The sequence below is a fragment of the Polypterus senegalus genome, chromosome 3, assembly GCF_016835505.1.
Source record: "Polypterus senegalus isolate Bchr_013 chromosome 3, ASM1683550v1, whole genome shotgun sequence".
In the NCBI taxonomy this organism is placed as follows: domain Eukaryota; kingdom Metazoa; phylum Chordata; class Cladistia; order Polypteriformes; family Polypteridae; genus Polypterus; species Polypterus senegalus.
The window spans coordinates 212,743,007-212,765,899 of record NC_053156.1 but is presented as its reverse complement, the minus strand read 5'-3'; the positions used below and the strand labels follow the sequence as shown (position 1 = coordinate 212,765,899).

Genomic DNA, 22,893 nt, shown 5'->3' with positions numbered 1-22,893 from the left:
GTCAGTCATTTTCTAACTAGCTCAGTCCTGAATATGGTCTTGGGGGTCTGCTGGAGCTTATCCCAGGTAGCATAGGGTGCAAGGCAGAAACAAACGCTGGTCTTTATATTTAAAAAAAAAAATGTTAAGTCCAAATATTAAAAAAAGCAAGCATGTTTTCAGTTTCTAACACACCATGCCCAGAAAAGGTGGTTTGAAGCAGTGCCTCAAGCTGAAAAATAAGATCCAGACTACTAGAATGGCACCTAGGTGTTTTGCTTATGCCAGTTAATTGACCCCTATTAGACGGCACTCAATGAAATCGTATTCTATTCTAACAACTGAATTTAGTTACGACCAAACTTGTGCCGTGTATACTAATAAAAGTAAACTTCTTTAACTAATTACTCAGTTTTAATGTTGCCAGTTCTGAGTTACTCAACATCTTCTCCCACAATAAGAGGTAACTCACAAAAAGTGAATTCCTGTTCTGTTCTATGACCGACAACATTTATTCACTGACAACTAGTGCTGTTCAGCAAATTTCACCAAAGCATTACTCGCAACAAATTTGCTGCATTCATGTTTGACCTTGTTCGTAAAATTATTTACTGATGATTTGGCCAGTTTAGGAAAACCTTTTTCCCCAGTGCCCCATAATATTTTTCAATGTCAACACAACGTCTGCTGGTGCTGTAACGGCCAATATTGGATGGTACCAACCCCCGGGTATATAATGCTGATCATTTGCATTAGAGACTCTGTGGGACTTAGTGTAGAACAGATAAGTACTGTAAATAATGCAGGTTTAAAAAAATTCTTTTTATGAAACATATACAGCACAAACTGTGGTGGGCTGGCACCCTGCCCAGGGTTTGTTTCCTGCCTTGCGCCCTGTGTTAGCTGGGTTTGGCTCCAGCAGACCCCCGTGACCCTGTAGTCAGGATATAGCAGGTTGGATAATGGATGGATATACAGCACAAATAACAAGTTGTCTCTGCTTGCCGCCAAATGTGCAGGTCAATCTTCAAATTCCACATCCATATAAGAGAAGGAGGTGTGTGTCCTGTGCACACTAAATTAGCCACATAGAGATAAAAAACAAAACTTGAAGGAGCCTAAAGCTCCCCTTGACATATGAAATAATATTAATGGCAAAAGATTTGTTACTATTTACCAGGGGAGCAACCATGGGCAACTCAATACCTCCCCCGGGATGCTTGGTGGCAGCCTTCCTGTCCTGCAGTGAGGCCACAATCTCCTGCAGGGCTCCATGGGAGATGGAGTCCTCAACAGACTGGTTGGGAGCTGGGGTGGCTGCCAGGGGATTCTGCATGGATTCCACATCCCAGCTGGATAACTCTACAGCCCTGCCCGGAGGTGCAATCAGATGCAGGTGATCAAGCACCTGGAGCACTTCCAGGTGGGCTATAAAAAGGGCCGGCAACCACCACTCTGGGCCAGAATCGGGAGGAAGAGGTTGCCTGGGAGGAGTGGTGATTACAGAGGAAGTGTTGGTTGTTTGGATTAAGTGCATGGGACTGTGTTATGCCTTTGGGGTTCACGGGGAAGACGTACCCCACAGGTGAAGAAAAATAAAAGTGTGTTTGACACGTGCCTCAGTGTTAATCTGTGCTGGGCCGGGCACCTATATAGCGCCTTATTTCACAAAGACATTTCTCCTATTGATAAAAGAAAAAATACAAGGCATCTGCACAGACAGAGAGCCTTCAATGCGACTTCAAAAACTAGAACAAACCAGCTGCTTCAATCAGGACAAGCCACTTTGAATTTTCTGCCTTTAAAACACATATTTTTTCTCACTTTTGACTACAATTTTGGCATTTCCGCTTTGTTTTGGTGAAATATATGACTGTGCATCTCTGGCTGTGTTTGATTTCACAAAAGCGTGGTGCAGCAGTGGATGGCACTGCCGCCCCACAGCTCAGGTCAGCTTTTTGTCCAGAATAATTAGTCCTATATGCTTGGAAGACATTTCCCTAGCCATCAGGGACATTTTAAAAATGATTGCACCATTATAATCCAGTTAAATCTAATCTTCCCGATTGACTTCAAAGCATTTCTCAGAGTTCAGCATTATTTCTTTGCATATTTATTTTAGCGACACTTCATACAACATGAAATATGCCCTGAAATGAAAACTATCCTGTGTCAAATATGAGCGCAAGAAATACTGCATGAAGTAGCTACTTTAATTGAAGGACCTCTGAATTCATCATCTCATGAGTCTGCATCTAAAGTGTGTGCCTGTAAATGTAGCACTTGATGGTCAAACATCTATGTGCACTCAACTAAATGTTATCAGCTTTAGGCCTATGGGAACCTGGGCCAGGCACAAACCATTGTTACTACAACAGTAAGGTGCTGAAAGCATAAAAGAAGCAGGCAGCAGCTATTAATCTCTGGCCATACTTGATTTTATGCTCATTTGCCCAGAGGTATATATCTGCTTCAATCTCTTCCTAGGTCAACATGTTGATTGGTTAATAGTACATACTGTACCAATTTCCTTTGGCTACAATAGTGTATACACATTTTTATTGGTTAATCAATAGTACTGTTACTCACTATAAAGATACCACTGTATGTTGATAAGAGACCAATGTCACCAGAGCACATTCATTTTCTAATTCACTAAATTCAAAGAATTTCTAAGGAAGAAGGCAGTTCTGTTATCTGCTGTATGTTGATGAGATACCAGTCAAAGAAATTAGATATTTACCTTTCTGGCCAAAGAGTTACTTGTTCTGAAGATCAATGTCCTGTAGACAGCCATCAATAATTACCTGCAACAGCATTACTCTGGAAATGTGCCTCATCACATAGCATTCTAATCTCAGACATGGCCTCTCCATTGACTTTTACATTTGATATTTAAATGTGTTTTTTCCCATAAAAGCAACACACAGAAATGTACTTTTCTTTTAAAGCATTACACTAACAATTCACCATTCAAAAAACAGCACTGACTTGACCCTGTCCTTGAACTTTGGCAAGTGAAAACGACAGTTTTCATTTTAAAATGTACTTCATTTTGTGTGTGGAGCAACAAAACATATTTCATAAAACATGTAATTATTTCTGCACACATATCATTGTTTTTATTTATTTATTGCCACATTTCATAATATATTTGCATATTTATTGATTTCATTTTGTTTTTAATATTCCTCATAATCCAGGTTGTATGGTGTGACCATTGCACTCCTTTGCTTTGCTTAGGCTTTTGGCATATTAAGCAATGTTAATGCCTATAATGATTGAATAAAGAATCCAAATTTGATCCCCTGCTTGCCTTGTTGCTTAATAAAAGGAGAGACACTTCCTTTTGGAGAAAAGACACAGTAGCAGTTAATTCTGGGTGAAGGGCCACAATAATCTTTGGTGCAAGTGCATTGTGGATGTGCACTGTATCTGTTTTCAGCTTAGTATGTGCAGGACTAGAACAACTGGGGTTTACAGGAAAACAGCCTACTCATAAAGATGAGGAATTTGTGCTTTTGGAGGGTCACGCCAAAACCTATCCATGATAAAGGAAAACTTTTTCTTAAGGCAAAGCTCAGAGGCCAGATAAAATAAATTATAAAATACTACAGGAATGTTTTAATCAATTAGCATAGCCTTTTCAAAAGTTGTTCCAATAGTCTCTTGATAAGCGAATCATTGCAGACCTTTGAAAATGTTTAGTGATTGTCCCAGTGCCTAACAGCAGTAAGCCAAAGGAAATGAAAGAACTACATTAACATCTGTTCTGATAAAATGTTTTGAATGGCTTATTTGAAAGTGCCTACATCTGGAGGTTAACTCCCATCTTGATAATAAAACTGCATTTTGTGTAGGAAGTGAGGGGTGAAAGATTGCCATTAGTCTTGCTAAAAAGTGTCCTTTAACACCTGAAACAAAGAAAAAGCTTTGTTATTATTGTTTTTATAGATTTTAGCACTGCATTTAATACCATCCAGCCGTTATCTACTAGTAGATAAACTGTTAGAACTTCTAGACGTACTGGCTTTTCTTATTTTCTTATAAATCACAGCACTGCACTGCTACCTCCGATTGAACAGGTAATACCAAATTGCCCCAGGGCCATGTGCTGTCCCCTTTACTGTATATCTGATATACGAACGAGTGTCGGTCGGTGTCACCAGCCAGCACCTTTTATAAATATGCAGACAATATGGTACAGGTGGGGTTCTTAAATGCTAACAATCTTTCCAGTCAGTATTTTGACTAAATGGTGCTCTAAAAATGTTCTTGTAATAAATGCAAAGAAAACTAAAGAGATGGCCTTTCATTTTACAAAAATAAAGACAGAGATCCCACATATATAAGTAAATGGCAAACTAGTAGAACGAGTCTTATCCTACAAATATTTAGGGGGTTGAAGTTGATAAAAATTTATGTTTCAATCAACGTGATATGGATGCAGCTAAATCATTCCAGAAAGGCTGTTTTCCTTGTGTAAATTGAATGACTTTAGTGTGAACTGTCACATTTTCCATATGTTTTACTTACCTGTTTTGCAGAGCATTTTCTCTGCTGGCTTAATGTGCACCTTTCGCAATGCGTGTGCCCAGGACAAAGTCAAACTCCAGTGCCTGATTTCAGTAGCGAGTAAGGCCATTGGGATAGAACAAAAATCAGTGCAACAGCTACTGTATACAAGGATCTGGGTCTTAAGCTCCACCAAAACAACAATGACCCCACTCAACCAGCACATAGTAAATTTAATTTCAGCTCTGTGGCCTTAAACAAATTATTATAAAGTTGAAGAAAAAAAACTTCTAGATATAAGAGAACATTTGTACCCTCAGCAATGAGGCTGTTTAATGAGAACAGGTTATTGGAATATACATCCAAGACTGGCATGGCAGATTCATATAAGATATAATATAAATGGGTGAAGTTTTTTAGTATATGTATTTGCATATGTATGTACTGTATGTTTTATATATGTACAGTATGTATACTGGTGTTCAGATACTGTTTTTAAAATTGTATTTCTTTTCTCTTAAACCAGCTCTATGTGTATGCAAGTTTATTGAATTTGTCTAGATAGGATATCAGAGTTACATTTCCAAAAACAGAATGTGTGATCTCAAAACAGTATTTGCATAATATATGTGCATGCAGTATGTCCTGCAATGGCTGCTTAAATAAGTTAGTACTTCAAAATGACAGTCAATGAAACAAATTTGGTACTCAAATATATACAGTAAATCATAAAAAAGTATGCTAGTCATTACCAGAATACAAATACAAGTCACTGATCACCTTCTGAGAGTCCAACTGCTAATTTTTGTAGAGTGTAAAGAAATGGACAACTGTGTGGAAAAAAATAGTAACTGCAGACAAAAGTATAAAAATGCTAATAGATTAACTGAATGGATGTCAGCTGGCTTTTCAGTTTCAGTTGTTTTGAACCCTTGTGACATGCATTACTAATTATCTTTTAATTACAATGTAATATGTGCATACTCAAAAACCGCAATAATATGTACCATTCAGGGCTAAACACTGTACCACCATGCTGACCCGAAACAATAATAAAAAACTGTATGTAGAGTATCAAGCAAATGGTGACATGGGTAATGCCATCTTCAGCATATTGTTTGCTGCTGCATGAATGAGAAGCAGAAAGTTCTACTCTACAGAAGAAAAAGAGCACAAAACCAGAACAGAAATACAATAGTCAACAGAGCTGAGAACATCACATTAGATGTTTGCTTCGTTAAACACTCAACTGAAATGCCAGAACTGAGACACCTGCATGATTGAATATCTAGTGCTGGGCTGTATTTTGGGTTAGTAACTCACTCTGTGACCTTAATCCATGAAACCATGTAACAATTCAGTTAACAGATATAAATTATAATATTGTAATTTGTCAAACAAACTTCCAATAAAAAAACATTTCTGGCAAAATAATTAGTTTTAAAACAATTATTTAAGAATGCCAGATTCATTTTTAACTATGTATATTTAAAAAAGTAGTCAAAATTATTATTTACTTATAAGTATTGAAATCTTGTTAGTATTTTTATGCTATATTTAAATATCAGAAACCTCATGCTTTTCAATAGGAAAGCATTAATGCAATAATCATAGAGCATGTACATTTAATTTCAGAAATTGTGTAATACAAGTATTACAAATATTGGAACAGTGGAACCTCGATTCACGACCATAATTCATTCCAAAACTCTGGTCGTAAATCGATTTGGTTGTGAACCAAAGTAATTTCCCCCATAGGATTGTATGTAAATACAATTAACCTGTTCCAGACCATATGAACTGTATGTAAATATATTTTTTTTAAAGATTTTTATGCACAAATATAGTTAATTATGCCATAGAATGCTCAGCGTAATAGTAAACTAAATGTAAAAAACATTGAATAACACTGAGAACACCTTGAACAGAGAAAACTAACTTTGCAAGAGTTCGCGCTATAGCGCTATGAACCGCTTGCTATAAACACTTTTTTTAATGAGTTTTAAGCACAAGGAAAAAAACAGTCATTTAATAAACCACCAAGAAAAGTAACATTGCAATAATGCACGCTACGAACCGATCACTGTAAACAGAAGTGAAGTGGAGGTTAAAATCCAATAGGAAAAAGTATTCATTAAATACAACGAGGTTAAAACAATACTCGGATCTATCTCTTTAAAAGCAAGCCTGGTGCATCCTTTAACTGCCTTCTTGGCCTTATGCGTCCAGCCGTCTCTCTCTCTCTCTCATGGGTGTGTCTTTCTCTCATGTGTGTGTGTGTGTCTCTCTCTCTCGCTGGCGCACTTGCGTGTGTGTGTCTCTCGCGCATGTGTCTCTCTCTCGCGTGTCTCTCTCTCGCTGCACAACACAGGGAGAGACTGAACATGTGTGGAAATCATCGGCGCGTACAAACCAAAAGGGAAACTGTCTTGATCGTATACCGAGTGTGTGGTCATGAACAGGTGCAAAAGTTTAGCGACCTTTTTGGTCGTAAACTGATTTGTATGTGTTCCGAGACTGTCGTGAACCGAGGTTCCACTGTATATGCTGTAAGTTGACCAAATAAAAAAGAAAAATGCTACTTTCAATGATATGAAATTATTCCATAAATGTGCCAGATTCTTTCTATAAACCTTAGGTAGCCTGTAGACATATACAGTGCCTAAAAAATAACTTCTTGGAAGTTTTCACATTTTATTGTTATACAGCCATGAATCAGAGAGGATGTAATTTAGCTTTTTAAGACACAACAGATCAACAGAAAAAAGATGCTTTAAATGTCAAAGTGGAACAACACCTCTGCAAAGTGGCCTAAATCTATATATATAAAAGCCAAATACCACTGAGTCACTCATCACGAAATGTCCCGAACCGTGAGGACATGGGACTTGAAATTTGGAATTTAGGTTACCTTAGGCCCATAGGTGCTCGCTAAGAAACGGTTTAAAAAATTTCGTGGTCCAAGTAAAAATCTTATAGGTTTTTAGACCTGTTTGTATGTCTGTCCGTTTTTCACATTTTTTTTCGATAATTAGTTTAAACATTCCGTTGATTTTGCAACTTTCTGATTGTGTTAAGTATCATAGTTCGCTTGCGGGGAGGGGGGCAGGGCCCTCCTCATTCAAGCATCTGCCTCGAGGCGAAACCTTAACTCCACTTAGCAAATGAGAGAACTACTCAATGGATTTAGATCTTTTTTTTTCTTTTTTGCTTGAAAATTTTGGTTGATTTTAGAATTTTTCTCATTGCACTAAGAATCATAGTTTGCTTGCAGGAGCGATATATTCGTGCTAATCTGAGACAGAGGCTGCAGGCCGAGGGGAGGGGGAAGAGTGATGTCAGGAGTAGAGAGCTGGGCTGGGCCCTCCTCACTGTCCTGTTTCACTAATACGCAGGCGAAGCCACGGGGGATGGCTAGTACAATTATAAACCACAAAATAATTAACCACATAAGTGTTCATCCAATTTAATATAACACTTTTAAATCACCACTGGTGTAGCCAGCTGGATTTAGAAGTCAGATCATTAGTTAAATGGAGATCACCTGTCTTCAGTAAAAGGGTTACAATTTACCACAATATAAATGAAACTTAACTTGAAGGTGTCAGTATTGAGCCTAAACTAAACAATGAAGACAAAAAGAACACTCCAAGCAACAAAGTCGGGATGGGGACAAAAATATCCATTGCAGTACAGTGTAAATAGCTATAAAAAATTTGAAAAAACAGAGTGTGGCACGGCATTAACATGTGGTACAGCCAGAAAAATCGAGAGATCGTGCAAGAAGACAATTAGTGAGGGAGGGCACCAAGGGATAACTCTAAAGGAATTACCAGCTACGGGGGTGTGACATTACAGAGATTGTGCACACAACTGTTGTTAAGGTGCATTACCAGTCACAGCTAGTCAGGGATGGCTTAAAAACAGCAATGTTAATGTCCTGGATTGACTGAATCAGAGTCCAGATCTCAGTTTAATTGAGAATTTGTGGCTGGACATGGAAAAAATAATGTACATGATCCCCATGCAACTTTACAGAGATTGAGTAGTTTTGCAAAGAATGGGAAATAAAGTGCAGTGCTAGTTCTCATAAAATTAAAACTTTAATTTTTTTATTCAAAGAAAATACCACAGCTTTGAGTTGGAGAAATTAAGTTTCCTCAAATTAAATTATTTCTTTGGTTAAACTTTGATATAAATTGCACTGATAGGAAAAAATAAGTTAATATTAAATAAAAGTATAATTGAGAAAAAAAAATTCAATTGATTATTACACACCAACAATTTTTTTTTTTTTGACAGTGTGTCTAGATGTCTAAAGCTAAATGAGATCTGTGTACACAGACTCAAGACTATCATGGCTACCGTTGGTGCATCAACTAAATACTGAATTGAAGAGGTTGAATGTAATCAATCTTGTGTTTTTGTAATTAATTTTCTTTTGTAATTAGTTTGTAATTAATCAGTTTGTAGAGATCTGTTTTCACTTTGACATTAAGGAGTTCTTTTCTATTGATCCATATTAAAAAAACAGAAAATCCACTGTAATTCAATATTGTATAATAAAATGTAAAAACCTTTAAGGGGGTGAATACTTTTTTAGGCACCATATACATGATGACATGATTATGTATCTGCCTTTGCATACACACATAAATTTATTCTCATGTCTACTTAATTCAATTCAGCAGAGAACAGGGCCAGTATCTATCCGACCAGCACAGGAAGTTGGTCCATCGTAGGGCACACAAACACACACATACACACTCAAAATGCTCAGGGTGAATCCACCTACACATGTCTTTGGGAATGTAATGTTGTAGGAAACAAACATGGGTCTGGAGGTAAACACATACATTTTCCACTGGCATAGACTGTGTATGGGACTGAAATCTAGGTTGTTAGATGTGTGATGCAGTAGTGCAAATCACTACAACACTGTGGCAAACTGTATTTGCACTTAATATGTAAAGAAATCAAACAGTTTAAACAAATAAGGTGGGCGAAAGCGTAAGTTTTGTGTAATTTATTAATAAGACTGCAAGTGAAGCTTTAAATGGCACATTGGTAAAAATGAATTACAGGTAAAAAAAAATAAACAGACTGAAAAATAATGAGATTGTCCCTGTTTCTCTTTCATGGAGGTAGATGTGGGAATGCTTCTGTGCAGGTGTTTGTGAAAGGCATACATCGACATGTATAAACCAGCAGTTGGACCGCTGTATTCTTCAGAGCTCTGTCACAAAAAGTGGGAGTACCTCATACATGCCGTTATAGCACATGATGTTCCTTTGAGAGCATGTGTGAGATTGAATTTTGCATTAAGCTTGGGAAGAACGTTAATGAAACTTGAAATGTTACAGCCAAGAATACTGTAATGAAATAATCAGCTATACTGGTGTATTTCAGGGGTAGAAGCACTTTAAAGTCAGCAACATATACTGTAAGTGAATGATGAAGCACATTCGAGGAAGCCTTCCTCCTTGGTTATGGATGTCAACATCACCAAGTCTAACAAACTGTTGCAAAAAGACAGAAGGTTCACACGTCACAATTAAGAAATCAGGACTCGTCTCTGACAACTGAATACTGTTCTTGCAGATATGTATCACTGTGGTGCAGAAATGGAGCTGTAAGGCTTTTCTGATTTGTAAATGTCAACAACTCTTAGGATTTCCTTTGATTGATGCATAGCAATCTTCTGATTCCTTCAGTATCATGGTTAGTGTCGAAATGTGGTGCGGTTTTGGTTCAACAGGGCTGTTAGTGTTCAGTCCGCTGAATTGAATTATCATTTAAGTTTGATCAGCTGTTTAAGTTGGAAACTAAAAGGGCAATCTACTTTACACACAGGAAAATATGTGTGTAAATTAAGTAGCAATTTAGAAATGCTTGTATGTTTACTGTAGTTTCGTTTATATAATATTACATTTTGTCTAAAGATCTGAAGTAATACATTGTAAAAAAAAAAAAAACAGAGGAAATGTAAAAGGACAAAATAATTTTTCAGAGCACTTTAAAATGTTGGATTATCAGTACTTGACCTCTAGATGGTCAATCGATACGGAATAGATTTGGGGAGAAAAATCCAATGTCCGAGGAACCTAAAAAGAGTTGTTGAAAAAGTTCCATAAGGAACAGCATTGCATCAACATTTGAGATACAATTCATTTTAGATTTGCTGGGGCCAGAGTCTATTCCCCAAGGAAGAGGAATAAATACAATTTCTACCGACAGTAATGCCCCAGAGTGAGATGTAGATTAGGGGATGCTTTATCCCTTTTATTCTCATTATGATGCTCATTATTAATTCCTAATACTAATTTAATAACTAATTGGTTATGGATGGAAAAATTCTGTCATCAGGTTAGACAACACCGCATTGACTCTTGTACAATTCACAGGAGTGGTTGGATAGCCATTGTCTCCAGAACCGTGACTGTTCTGAACTTTGTCTTTATACTTATTCAGCTATAATGGAATGTACTATAGATCTTCCAGAGGTTTATTTTCTGCTGACTGCAGTTTTTGTTTTCCTCGCCTCCAATGTGAACTGGCCATAGTTTAACAACTTTGTTAATGAACAGATATTGTTAATCAGTATGGAACCATTTTCTCTTCCTCTGTGTTTAAATGAGTATGTGTTTTAATGTACATCCATTTTATAATGAATATTTTGTGAAGTTTGTAATTGCATTTAGCAGTGAACTTGTTACAAGCTCTGAGCCTGGGCTCAGTGAAGAGCTTGCTACAAAAATAAACCAAATTGTACCTGTGGTTTTGTTTTAAAGCTTTGAAAAAATAGAGTTAAAGGTTGGGGAGTTGGTCAATATTAGAATCTATCCTTTAGTAAACTCAAAGCTGTAAATGCAATTATTGACATGCAAGTTATAATATTTCTTGTAATGAACTGTATTTGGGCTACCTCATTTTTCCCATTTTGTTTTGTTGAAGATTTTTTTCAAATGCACTATCATGGTAATATTTTACTGCATGCATTAACTTGTGTAGGACAGCACAGTAACACAGTTAGTGCTACGGCCTCATGGTTTGAAACTCATGTGTACACGGAGTTTCCCTTTGTCTGCGTGGATTTTTTTCCATTTACTTCAGCATTAAATTGGCCTCACGGCTGGTTCCTGACTTCCACCTGATGCTGCCAATGTAGATTACAAAACGAGATTTAGCTGGTTTAATAATTTTAGTTAATGTTATAACTTGTATATTTATAAAGTGAATCACACATGTGAATCAGTTATAGAAAATAAATGTTAAATGGCAGTGGAATGTCAGTCTGATAAAGGTGCAGAAAGTAAAAAATTAAAATTGCTGGCTGTGACTCTTCACTATTTGCATTATATCCAGCGCTTAGCATAAAAGCAATAACATTTAATGGCGTCCTTTTGGCAAGTAATTGAAATTCCACCCTTACTTCTTTCATATGTTAAGTTCAAGGTTTTAATATTGTTGGTCTTCACTGACAGACAAGGCTCAGCAAAGAATTTAATTGTAAACCTCCACTACTGTCATTCTCTTTATATCATCACTAGTGCTGTTTAAATTTAATCTATTTTGCTGTGTAAAGTACTTGCCAATGTATATTCAGGTTCCCTTTTTGCAGCTATTCTTTCTCTAACAAACTGCTTGTGAAAGGATAACTATGGAAAAATCTTTGTTTTTAGTGTGCACTGAGATGAACATTTGCCTGTCTAACATACTCTTTATTTTATAATATGATTACATTGCAGTACTAGAAAATAAAAAAGGTTAATAAATATATTAAAGATTACTTTACACCAAAAAGATAAATATAATTATTTCTATGTAAAGTTTAGTAATGTGTAAGCCACATTACATTATTAATAGTTTTCTTTAACAGATATTCAGAGTATAACTGTGTATGACTTAAAGAGAATATAATTTGTTCTTATGATTTACTATTTAAAGAAGAAACGGGGGTCCTCCCATAGGAATCCTCCCATCAGCTTCTTAATCAGATTGTATATTTAACCTTTTACTGCATTTAAAATAATCTGGGGGTCAGATATTTGCAACTGATAATGGTTAAAAATCGATAGCAGTGTTGTCTTGTATATGAAATCAACATGGATATTCAACATTAGTTAAGAAACCTTATTTTGGATAGGATCCGATGAAGAGAGGAAAATGTGACTGAAAATATATTTATTAGATCCTACCATCCACAATCAACATTAGAAATAACTGATCTGTCCAAATCTGAAGAGACTGATCAAATATATAAATACTTATTTTTTTTAAAGTTACAATTTTGAAATACTTAAATTGGCTAAGTAAGGAATAAATAAGAAAATTGTTTATTTTCATATGCAGGATGGCCAAAGGTTTTGGGTTTGGTTGCTTTTGCATCCCTGTGGGTCCCCACTTATGGCTTTAAACTGGAAAACACAAAACTGTAAGTTTAAATTCTATCATTTGCCTATACATATGTCTCAAGTCACTACACCTGCTTGTACTTTTTAAAACAGTATACTTTGCTGTTAAGTATCTGGCTAAAGGCATTAACAGATCCAATGTAAAGTTAGTAGTTTAACTATAAAAAATAATTAGGTACCTACTAGTATTTTACAGAATACTAAAGTCTTCTATATTGAATTGTGTCAAATAAAGACAACATCTTGATAGTATAGCGTAAATAGAACATGCATGCATCCATGTTATGCACCTGCAGGGTTGTGGGGGCTTAAAACTAGTCAGGCAGTATCAGGTGTGATGCAGTAACCAGGCCTGGACAGGGTGTCAGTTCATCACCAGTCACATACACGCTCAATCACACACATTTATAAAAGGTGAATTTAGAGTCGATGGATGGAATTGATGGACAGATGACTGTATATATTATATACTGTATATATATGGTATGTTTTTATATATACATATATACAATATATATATACAGTATATACACAGATACTGTATTTATAATATGTAAACATACAAACATGCTCTAGATTGACATTATGATTATTGCATGTCAGTGCATAAACAGAAAGTAGAGTCTGCAGACACACATTAGAAAAGCATTACACTGCAGGCAGAATATTTCTTTACCAGGTGGTAAACAGGGATCATCACAGTATTTTGTGTAGGAAGCTTTTTATTTCATGGTAACAGGATGAATCATGAAATGAGCAATGGAAGAAAGGGAGGGTATAGTTATTAGGCAGGGAAAAAACAAAACCAGTGTAATGAAGATCAACTCAGTGCAGCGGCAAATGAATACTCTCATGAAATCTCTAATAAAAAGAGAAACAGAGCAAGAAATTGCAGGAGAGAAACAAATAAAGAGCTAATAAAGTAACAGTTTCAAAACTGGGTTAAAATGCATGCAGTGTTTTGACGCTATTATTATGTACTGCATGTAACAGTAAAACATCATAATGAGCATTTTAACCTGTATAATGATTTAGTTATTGTGTTAAAGTTATCAGGAAGACACATTGATAATCATAAAGCCTGAGGAATTTAAAAAACAGTTTAATTCATTTAATTAAAAAAATAATAATAATTTGAAGGATCTGCAGATACTTAATTAAACATTAATAGTCTGAGTTGCAATAAAACAAAGACGTGCCTAATTTAATATTAAATTTAAAGGGATTTCAAGCATTTAAAAGGCATCAACTATATATTAACTTTAAAAATTTTGGTAGTAAACAAAGACTAAACTAATTTTAAAAAAAGTGCAATTTAAAAAGAAATGTTAATAGTGCAAATTTTTTCAATTCCTAAGTTCCTATTGGTCGTACGTTTGCTGGTTCTTCTTTGCTACTCTTGTAGAAGAAGCTGTATGCAGAACACTTACAGTATCTTTCACTTTAAAAAATAACTTTATTTATGCAAATTCATATATTCCTCATAGGTGTCAACTCCATTCAGTTATGATTTAAATCAGTTTCTCCCATTTTCAGAGATACTGAATATTATAAATATTATACATGTACATAAGTAAGCCTAAAATCATAGTCCTTCCTTTCAGTATAAAGCTATACTAAAGCATATATCCTTGCCATTTTTTTAAAGCTCATACAGCTCCTGCTGTGAACTTAATGCCTGTTAGCTTATCATACAGTATTATATGCCCTGTCTGTCCTAAGAAGCTTAATTCTATTTAATGATTTAAATTTAACTGCCTTTTTGGGTTCTTGCTTTTATGGTTATGCTCCTGAAAACATATTGCATTATCTGTTGTGATAAGCTGTCGTTCATTGCAATGAAAGCTTACACATATGTACAGTAGGTTCAGAATAAATAATGGTTGTTTACATTTTGAGAGCTTGAATTGCTGAAAACTGCATTCTGCAAATAATTTATTTTAATAACTTCTTGTTTATTTATCACTTTTGCAGAGATTGGTAATCTGCTACATGCTGCTTGGGCAAGGAAGGAATAGTTTCACTGTAATCAGTACACAGGACTCTATATACTAATACTTCTGCTACTATTCATTATAATATCAATAATAATACTTATTTATTCAAAGTAACTGACTTATGGCATTATTGTATCTTGTATTTTAAATTCCATTTATTTATTTGTAACATTTGTTACATTTTGGATTTTGGTGCTCCTCAACTGTCTGAGGTTTAGTGTTTCACATGCTATGTAATGGCTGACATTGTATTTTTCTAAAATGAAGCTAGTGCTATGGGTTGCTGGATTTTATATGGAGTATAATCAATTCAGAGACTAACATGTCATTCATTATGCACATATGTACAATAACAACACTTTATATCACATATTAGATGTTACTGTATAAAACAATACTTGTTTAACATGTATATGATTTCTAATGTAAATTTATAATGATAATGAGCAGCATGAACATGCTATTTTTATAAATTGCTTAACCTGTTTAGTTTATATTTTATGAATAGATTTTAAAAAAATTTACATTTTTGTCTTGTTCTTAGCACTGTGTAGTTCTTCATTAAAATGCAATTCAAGTATTCTTTCATTATTACAAACACAGCAGTTTTCAATTCTTAAATCAGTCTTTTTACTTCATCTTACAAAGGAATGGAATAAAATCTTTCAGTTAAATTTCTTTTGAAAATAATAATTCAGCTGACAAAATACATGTGCAGAACTTTAAGGATTTTTTTCACCTAAGATTTAATGATCTTAATCCAAGTGCAAGAGACCCTAAACAGAAATATGTTAATCTAGCTAGCTTTCTACTTTTCCAAAGACTGTATAAGTTTCATTTCATGAATAATACATCAGAAACATTGCCACCCTTCTGAACTTCAGAGAGAATCTCTTCACTGTTCACTTTCAGTCTGAAAATGCAGGGCACCATTAACTCTCATCTTAATGCAAGATGTAATCTCCACAAATACTTGGGTGACAAAGCTGTCAAAAAATTGATTTTGTCACCTCAAATATTGTATACTGTATACGGCAGGTAATCTAAAATGGACTAATACTATTTTACTTTAGACCATGGGGTGATATGGCAGAGCTTATGTAAACTTCTATCTAGTTTTCTTTAGTACTAGGGTGTTGTACCGTGTTAATTATGTAGTGAGAAGTCAAGCAAAATGACACCTTTTAATGGCTAACTTGAAAGATTGCAATATGCAAGCTTTCGGGGCAAATCAGGCCCCTTCTTCAGGGAAAATGTCATTTTGCTTGACTTCTCACTCTAGTTTTCCCCTAATTGTTCCAGGAGAAGTCCAAGACTTCCCTGTGTCAGTCAAGAGTTAATCTCTCTAGGGTCTTCTACTTTCCCTGCTTTGCACACCCCCCATGAAAAGCAAGTGGGAGGATTCCCTACAAAATGTCTGACTTAGATAACAAGTGAATAAATGACCTTCAAGCAGATATTTACATTTTAAATTTGAGATATTAGTGCATGATTAGATAAACAAATTAAAGTGTTTACTTTTTATTTTTAAATCAAAGTAACAATGTGTTTCATGTATTTTAAATGATGGTGCTTTGGATAAGTTATTCTTTTTCCTCTGGGTGGTATAACAAACAAAATAATAATAGTAATTAAGGACATTGGAATATTAGTAAGAAGATGTCGACAAATACCAAAAAAGGTTGATTATGAGACTTCTACCGGCTGAAAAATATAATGGACACCTCAAACTGTTCACTTCATAATTATGTATAATTAATAATTTTTATTCTTATATATTAGCAACACCTTTGGTTTCCTATGTTATTACCAGTTACATCCAGGGGCTTCAATTTTACATTCTTGCAATTGCATTAAGACTTTCATGGGACTTCTTGTTAATTAGAGCTCTTAGCTCTAGTCAGAAAATTAATGTAGTATATGATTTAAATTTTTAAAAATTGAATTATTCAATTACACTGGGTATATTTATTTATTTGTCTGAAGAGTTCTCTCATTACTGTACCAACATTTATAATGAATAAAAATTAGGTATCTCGTTTCATAGAAAACTATGTCAGAATAAATAAGGGAGTAAATCTGATTCTGGAAGATAAGGAAAACTTTACCAAATTGACTAACCATAAGTGTCCAATAAAAAGCAGAAGTGAATCTTTAATTTAACATTTACAGCCTTGATAAACAAACCCTAAAAGAATATTCCACAAAAAGTTTTTTTTACATGTTACCTACCCCATGTTTGTAGTGATGGTTGAGAAAAAAAAATCGTTTAATGTTTTTATGAAGAGCAGATATACTGTAACAACATTTCTGATAAATTGTGAGCTTATGGTAACCAATGCTATACATAACCAAAAAATAGCAAACACATTAAGAAAAAAAATCTTATGTTACTCATGTCACATAATCCAGTTGTAAGCTTACAATAGGCAAGACAAGGGTATTTTTTCGTAAAATATAGTTAAATAAATGCCTGTAGAAAATGAAAGTAGAATCATGCTTTTGAACTGAAGACCCACCTGTCCTTTTCATTCATCACTCAAGAGTTCTGTCTGTTGTCAGGCCCTGGCCAGCGTTGGCCTCATTCTATTAGAAATGTTATCAACATTCTTCATGAAAACAAGATGTTAACATTATTTCTCTGTCTTTACGGAAAACTGCATGAGGTAAGCACCATATGAAAAAATATTTTTGGGTCAAGTATTTCTTTAAGAACTTAAGAACAGGGGTTAACGACCACTAAACTTCAGTGTTTAACTTGTATAATTACATTAGCAAAGCCTTTTTTTTTTGGAAATTGGAATATTTTGAAAATTTAAAACTTTAATACTGGAAGGTAAGCTGTCAGGACATTTAACAAGTGAAATGGCCATGCAAGTATTAGCATGACTACTCTTCTTTAAGAATAGTTTTTAAATATATATGCAGTTATGAACATGAAATAATGCTGACTATATTGTACTTTAACATAAATTGCAAGAAAACTACTTTGTATAAAATATGGTCACCCAATCACCAAATGTTTCTCACAGAGATTGCTTTTAATACATTGCAGTGTAGTTAATTAATGCTTGAGATTTTGTACCCTTTACTTTAGTAAGTGGGCATGTTACTTATTGCATAATTTTATCTCACATAGAGCAATTCAGTTTAGAGCACTCCAACGGCAATATATATAAATGTATGGAACACGATTCATTATTTGCTAAGATAAATATTTCTCGTGTTATCAGTTTTACCATTACAAAAACGGATTCACAAAATCTGTGCTATTATCCATGCTTTACGTTTAGAGTTTATTAATTTATTGCATTAATTTTTTATGACGCCAGAACTAAAATGTGAATCCCAAAAGTCTAAAGTGTAATCACTATCCACCTACTGGCCTATTATATCTTTTTCAAAAGCCTATGAAGTAAGAGCAAGAGTGAAGAGTTTTAAAAAAAATGTTAAACTACATGGATACCTTGAATGCAGGCTATAAATACTTTGTGTTTTCATTGCCTGTCATGTATTATTTTTGCATTATTGTAAAAAGGCTGAGAGAGCTTGCCCAAGAGACACCCTCGTAGTTAGAAGCCTGTTTGGTCACTGCGTCAAAGGGGATTCTTCTTCTTTGGCCCCACTGACTGAAATGACTGTTCTGTAATGTAAAGACCCCTAATTCAAGTCCTGTCATATCTGTCTCAAGAAGTCTGAGCAGCTGACTGAATTCCTCAGCATTGATCATAATAAATCTTTTTTAAAAATGTATAAAGTTGTCCACTATCTAGTAGAATGTTATATGAACCCAGATTAAGATCATTAAAACACTCTGCACTCCATTTCTAAAATATTAACACAATATTTGCAACCACCAATTTACATTTATTTTACTTAACTGAAAGGTTGTATTTATTCTTGGACTTGTTTTAGATAACCTGTTGCACTTAAGAATGTTATAAATATATCCAGAATATTATTTCAACTCTAAAACCAGTAGTGTTTCTGTGTATAACCCTGCAGTTAAGTCACTGATTTTCAAAAATAATCACCAGAGATGCACAATTTGCTTCATTCACCATCTAACCTATCAAATCTCAGTTTGATGCAAAGTGAACCATATTACTACGTAAAGAAACAGAGATGAATGTTCAGTAATTTAACTCTACCTTCAACCTACTGGTGCAGTCAGAAGAAAAGAATGGCAGCAGATGATCATAATGTTAAATTTAAAGAGAAAACATACTATCTTTACCATTTTAGGCATAACATAAAGTTTACTATTACATAAAATTTCCTATTTTACAAAGAAAAGATATTTTCAGTTCAGTTAGGTAACAAGTAAATCCATGTCACATCAAATGAATGAATGTTTGCATTTAGCAAAGACAGGTTAGCGATTGTTATTCTTTTTTTTTTATTTGCCTTTCAAATAACATCATACTATAAAATGGAAAAAAACAATGGGCTTTGGCATATGCTGTACTAATGCACAGTTTGAATAACTGTGTTGAACACAGACTGGGAAAGTCTAAAACCTGAATTGTTTACACATTCTTTAATGTAATTTGTATAAAGTTTGCAATGAAAATCATTACATTTGAAGGAAGTGTCAAATGACCTTATTTAATAAGTAAAATATACAGGCAGGTAAAAAAGTTTAACTTGTAAGGAATATACAGTATTTCTATTTAAAAGATTTATAAAATTGTCAGTTTTTCTTGATATTTACAAAATAAAAGAAAATGCAACAGTGAGCAAAAGAAGTGAAAATGCAAGAAACATTTTCCAAATGTACCATACTAAATGTACTCGATAAGCTACAACTGATAAGCCCTATTAAATACATTATTATTATTATTATTATTATTATTATTATTCAAGTAAAACTTTGTGAAAATTGACAAAACAAATGTGTAATACTTACCAACATAGCTTTTATAATCCACTAAATCAAACATAACGATGGCAACAGCAGACCAAGTAAAAATTAAAGCCACAACAAGCAGCCATGCAGCTGGAGAGCTAAATGTTGCAGCCAGATCATCGGCAACTGACTTCTTTGGTGTTTTCTCTGATAATTTTGAGATACTTCCATTCTTTGCATCAATTACAGTAGTTGTGGTAGCGTATGCTCGACCTGAATAAAAGAGAAGAGAAAAATCTGTCATCGTACTGTAGCCTTATGCACATACATGAGCAATCAGTATAAAGAGTTTTCAGCGAAAACTGAAATATTAGAAAACTACAGTACTGAGTATGACTTTATGCTTTTATTCAAGTAAATTGCACTCAGAATAGGGAAACAAACAAAACAAGGAATGAAATCATTTTCAAAAGCGAAGAATTTGTTTTGAAATAAAGGTGGTTGCTCCTGCTACCTCACAGCTGCAGCAGAGTAGTTTCAGACTCTGACACTTTCACAGTCTGTTTGGAGTTTGCTAGTTCTCTCCATAGGTGTGTAGGTTTTAACTCAGATTCTTTGCGTTTTCTCCCAGAAATCTAAAATGTGTTAGGTTATTTGGCAACTCCAAGTGACCAAATATGAGTGAGTATGCCTGTCCTGTCCATCCTGTTCAGAGTTGCTTTCTACCATCTACCCAATGTATAAGCTTCATCCTATCACAAACTTAAATGTCTTAAGCAGCTAGGAGAATGGATAGATGAATGGAGCTGCTGCAGGCCAAACTGAGGTCAGATGAGATGGTCTTAAAAATGCCCAGTGCTGTATAATGTATCTGTGAAGTAACAGAAGAAAATTATGCAGTTGCTAGTTTTAATTTTAAAGAGTGTAGGCTTGATCTATTTGATTAGCTTCATCTTGAAATGATTGCTCACTTTTGATTGATAATGATTTCTGATAATAGACAGCTGTTAGAAAATGTTTATTTTATATTGGTATAAGGAACGTATGTGGGAGATGGTAGAAAAATATGCTAACACATAGACCATATTGTAATTTTCTAATGTCGACATTTTGGAAAAACAGGTCTGGAAAATGGAAAAAATAAAACATTCAACCTGGAAACAATTTGGCATTATCAAAGACAGATTCTGCTGTCATATTTTTATACGATTCTGCCATAAATATGAGTTGAAATTAAGGGAGCAAATCTATCTTTATCGGTTGTTGATTTTTAATAATGGAATGTACAGTATATGGTTAAACATTAAGGAAAATTTGTTACACAAGAGGAATGATAGTAAAATTATGGGGTGGTATGTAATAGTGTTTTGGGAATAGGGCCAAAATGTCTAAATCTATTAGTATAAATACTATACTGTTGGTAGCAATACAGGACAAATAATTAAAAATACTGTGGCTTTTTGCAGCTAAGTCATATAGAAAATTAGGTAATGGTCAGCGCATGCTGGCAAGGGGGCTCCGAGTTAATGGATGGCAATGTAGCACCAGTGTCCTCCAGAGAACATCTCTCATTCAGCATAGTAGGCAGAAGTGAAGGAAGAAGTTCCAGTCTGGACTGTTCAATTCCTAATTCATTTTAGAAAGTAAATCAATATAAACTGAAACAGTTAGGCTCCACATTCCCATTTTTCCATTTTTCTAAATACAGAATATTGCTCAGGTATGTGCACATTTTTCATCTTTCAGTCTCAGGAGCTAAATATACTTCACTATGTATACGAGTAACAGGTAATTCATGAAAAATACATTTTATCTTATCCTACGATAATTTCAAAAGTTATTTAGATCATCAGAAATTATCTTGAAATATATCCATTAACATCTCTTAGCATGTTATCTGAAAGCTAAAACAGTTTCTTTAAACATACCCCAGCTATGTTTCTTTAACCTATTATTTTTACTACTAATTAAATTAACACATATTTTTCAAACTTAGGCTTTAGAATTTTAACAAAGTGTCTGAAATGATTTATAAGAACATCTAATTATAGGAAATAAAACTAAACTTCCCATTAGCTATGTAGTGATGCAAACATTACCATTCTGTTTTATTTTACATCTGAATTATAAAAATTACTTATAACACAAGGAGCAGATGGCAAAAGAAATTAATGTTTGACTTGCATCAAATGCCTTATAATTCGTAATCTATATGTATTTTAAAATGCCTTCAGGGTAGTTAGTGCATCACACTATTGCATATTGAGAAAGGAGGTTCTACTTCTTTGTCAATTAAACATTACAGTAGTTTATTCTGTTTATAAGAAAATATTCCAATATATAATATTTTTCTATGTTTAACCACATTGATTCCTTTACTCATAGCCTCTTGTTCAGGCTAGTTCATGGATGCTTTCTCATTGATATCTTGAGATTTCCCTTGCATTTTTCCCACACCACTCGCTCACCAACACACTCATTTGACTACCTCTTGCACTAACCATAGCAACAAACAAAAGACTGGTAAACAGAACACAGTAAATTCATGACATTACATTTCTAGAATATTGTTGCACTGTTAAGTCTTTAGGATGTAGCAATGGGCTTGTACCATTAGCCTATAAAGGCTACAAAAGCAAAGGGGCATTGACTTTTGAGATATGCAGAACTAGTATTTATGTATATTTAAAATCTTAATACCACTTTATTTCCTGTTATGATTGCAAATATAATGTTTAGGCTTACTTGTTTTAAAATTTAATTAAGATCCTGTTTTTGTAAGAGACACTGTAATTTGTGCACATGACACGTTCCAAGTTTGTTTTTTCCCAAAGTCACACTATTAGACTGATTCAAATTCTAATCCACCTAATAATTAAAAATAATAGTATTTTATCATGAAGAAATTCTTGCTGTCAGTCCAAGATCCTGTCTCTGATGCTTAAACCGTCCACACATTTAATCATCTCAGTTTGCTGGCATTAATTGAAGGATAGAGGTTTCCAAGTGCATAATTAATTGCACTTCTTAATATCACGGAGGAAGACCTGCCCAAACCTACCCAAAGAAATTAGGCTTTGAAGAATTCTAGTAGACTGCTGATGAGAAATAAGGACTCAGAAAGACAGCTGTGTGTAAA

General features: G+C 34.3%; 1 protein-coding gene across 1 annotated transcript in view; it reads right to left on the bottom strand.

Annotated features, from left to right (window-relative positions):
• The window catches only part of trdn (triadin), a 251,814-nt gene that overhangs the window by 160,959 nt on the left and 67,962 nt on the right, over nucleotides 1-22,893 (bottom strand). The window contains exon 2 of the mRNA XM_039749803.1: nucleotides 19,815-20,027. Coding sequence (XP_039605737.1) covers nucleotides 19,815-20,027 — 213 coding nt within the window. The remainder of the gene's footprint in view (nucleotides 1-19,814; nucleotides 20,028-22,893) is intronic.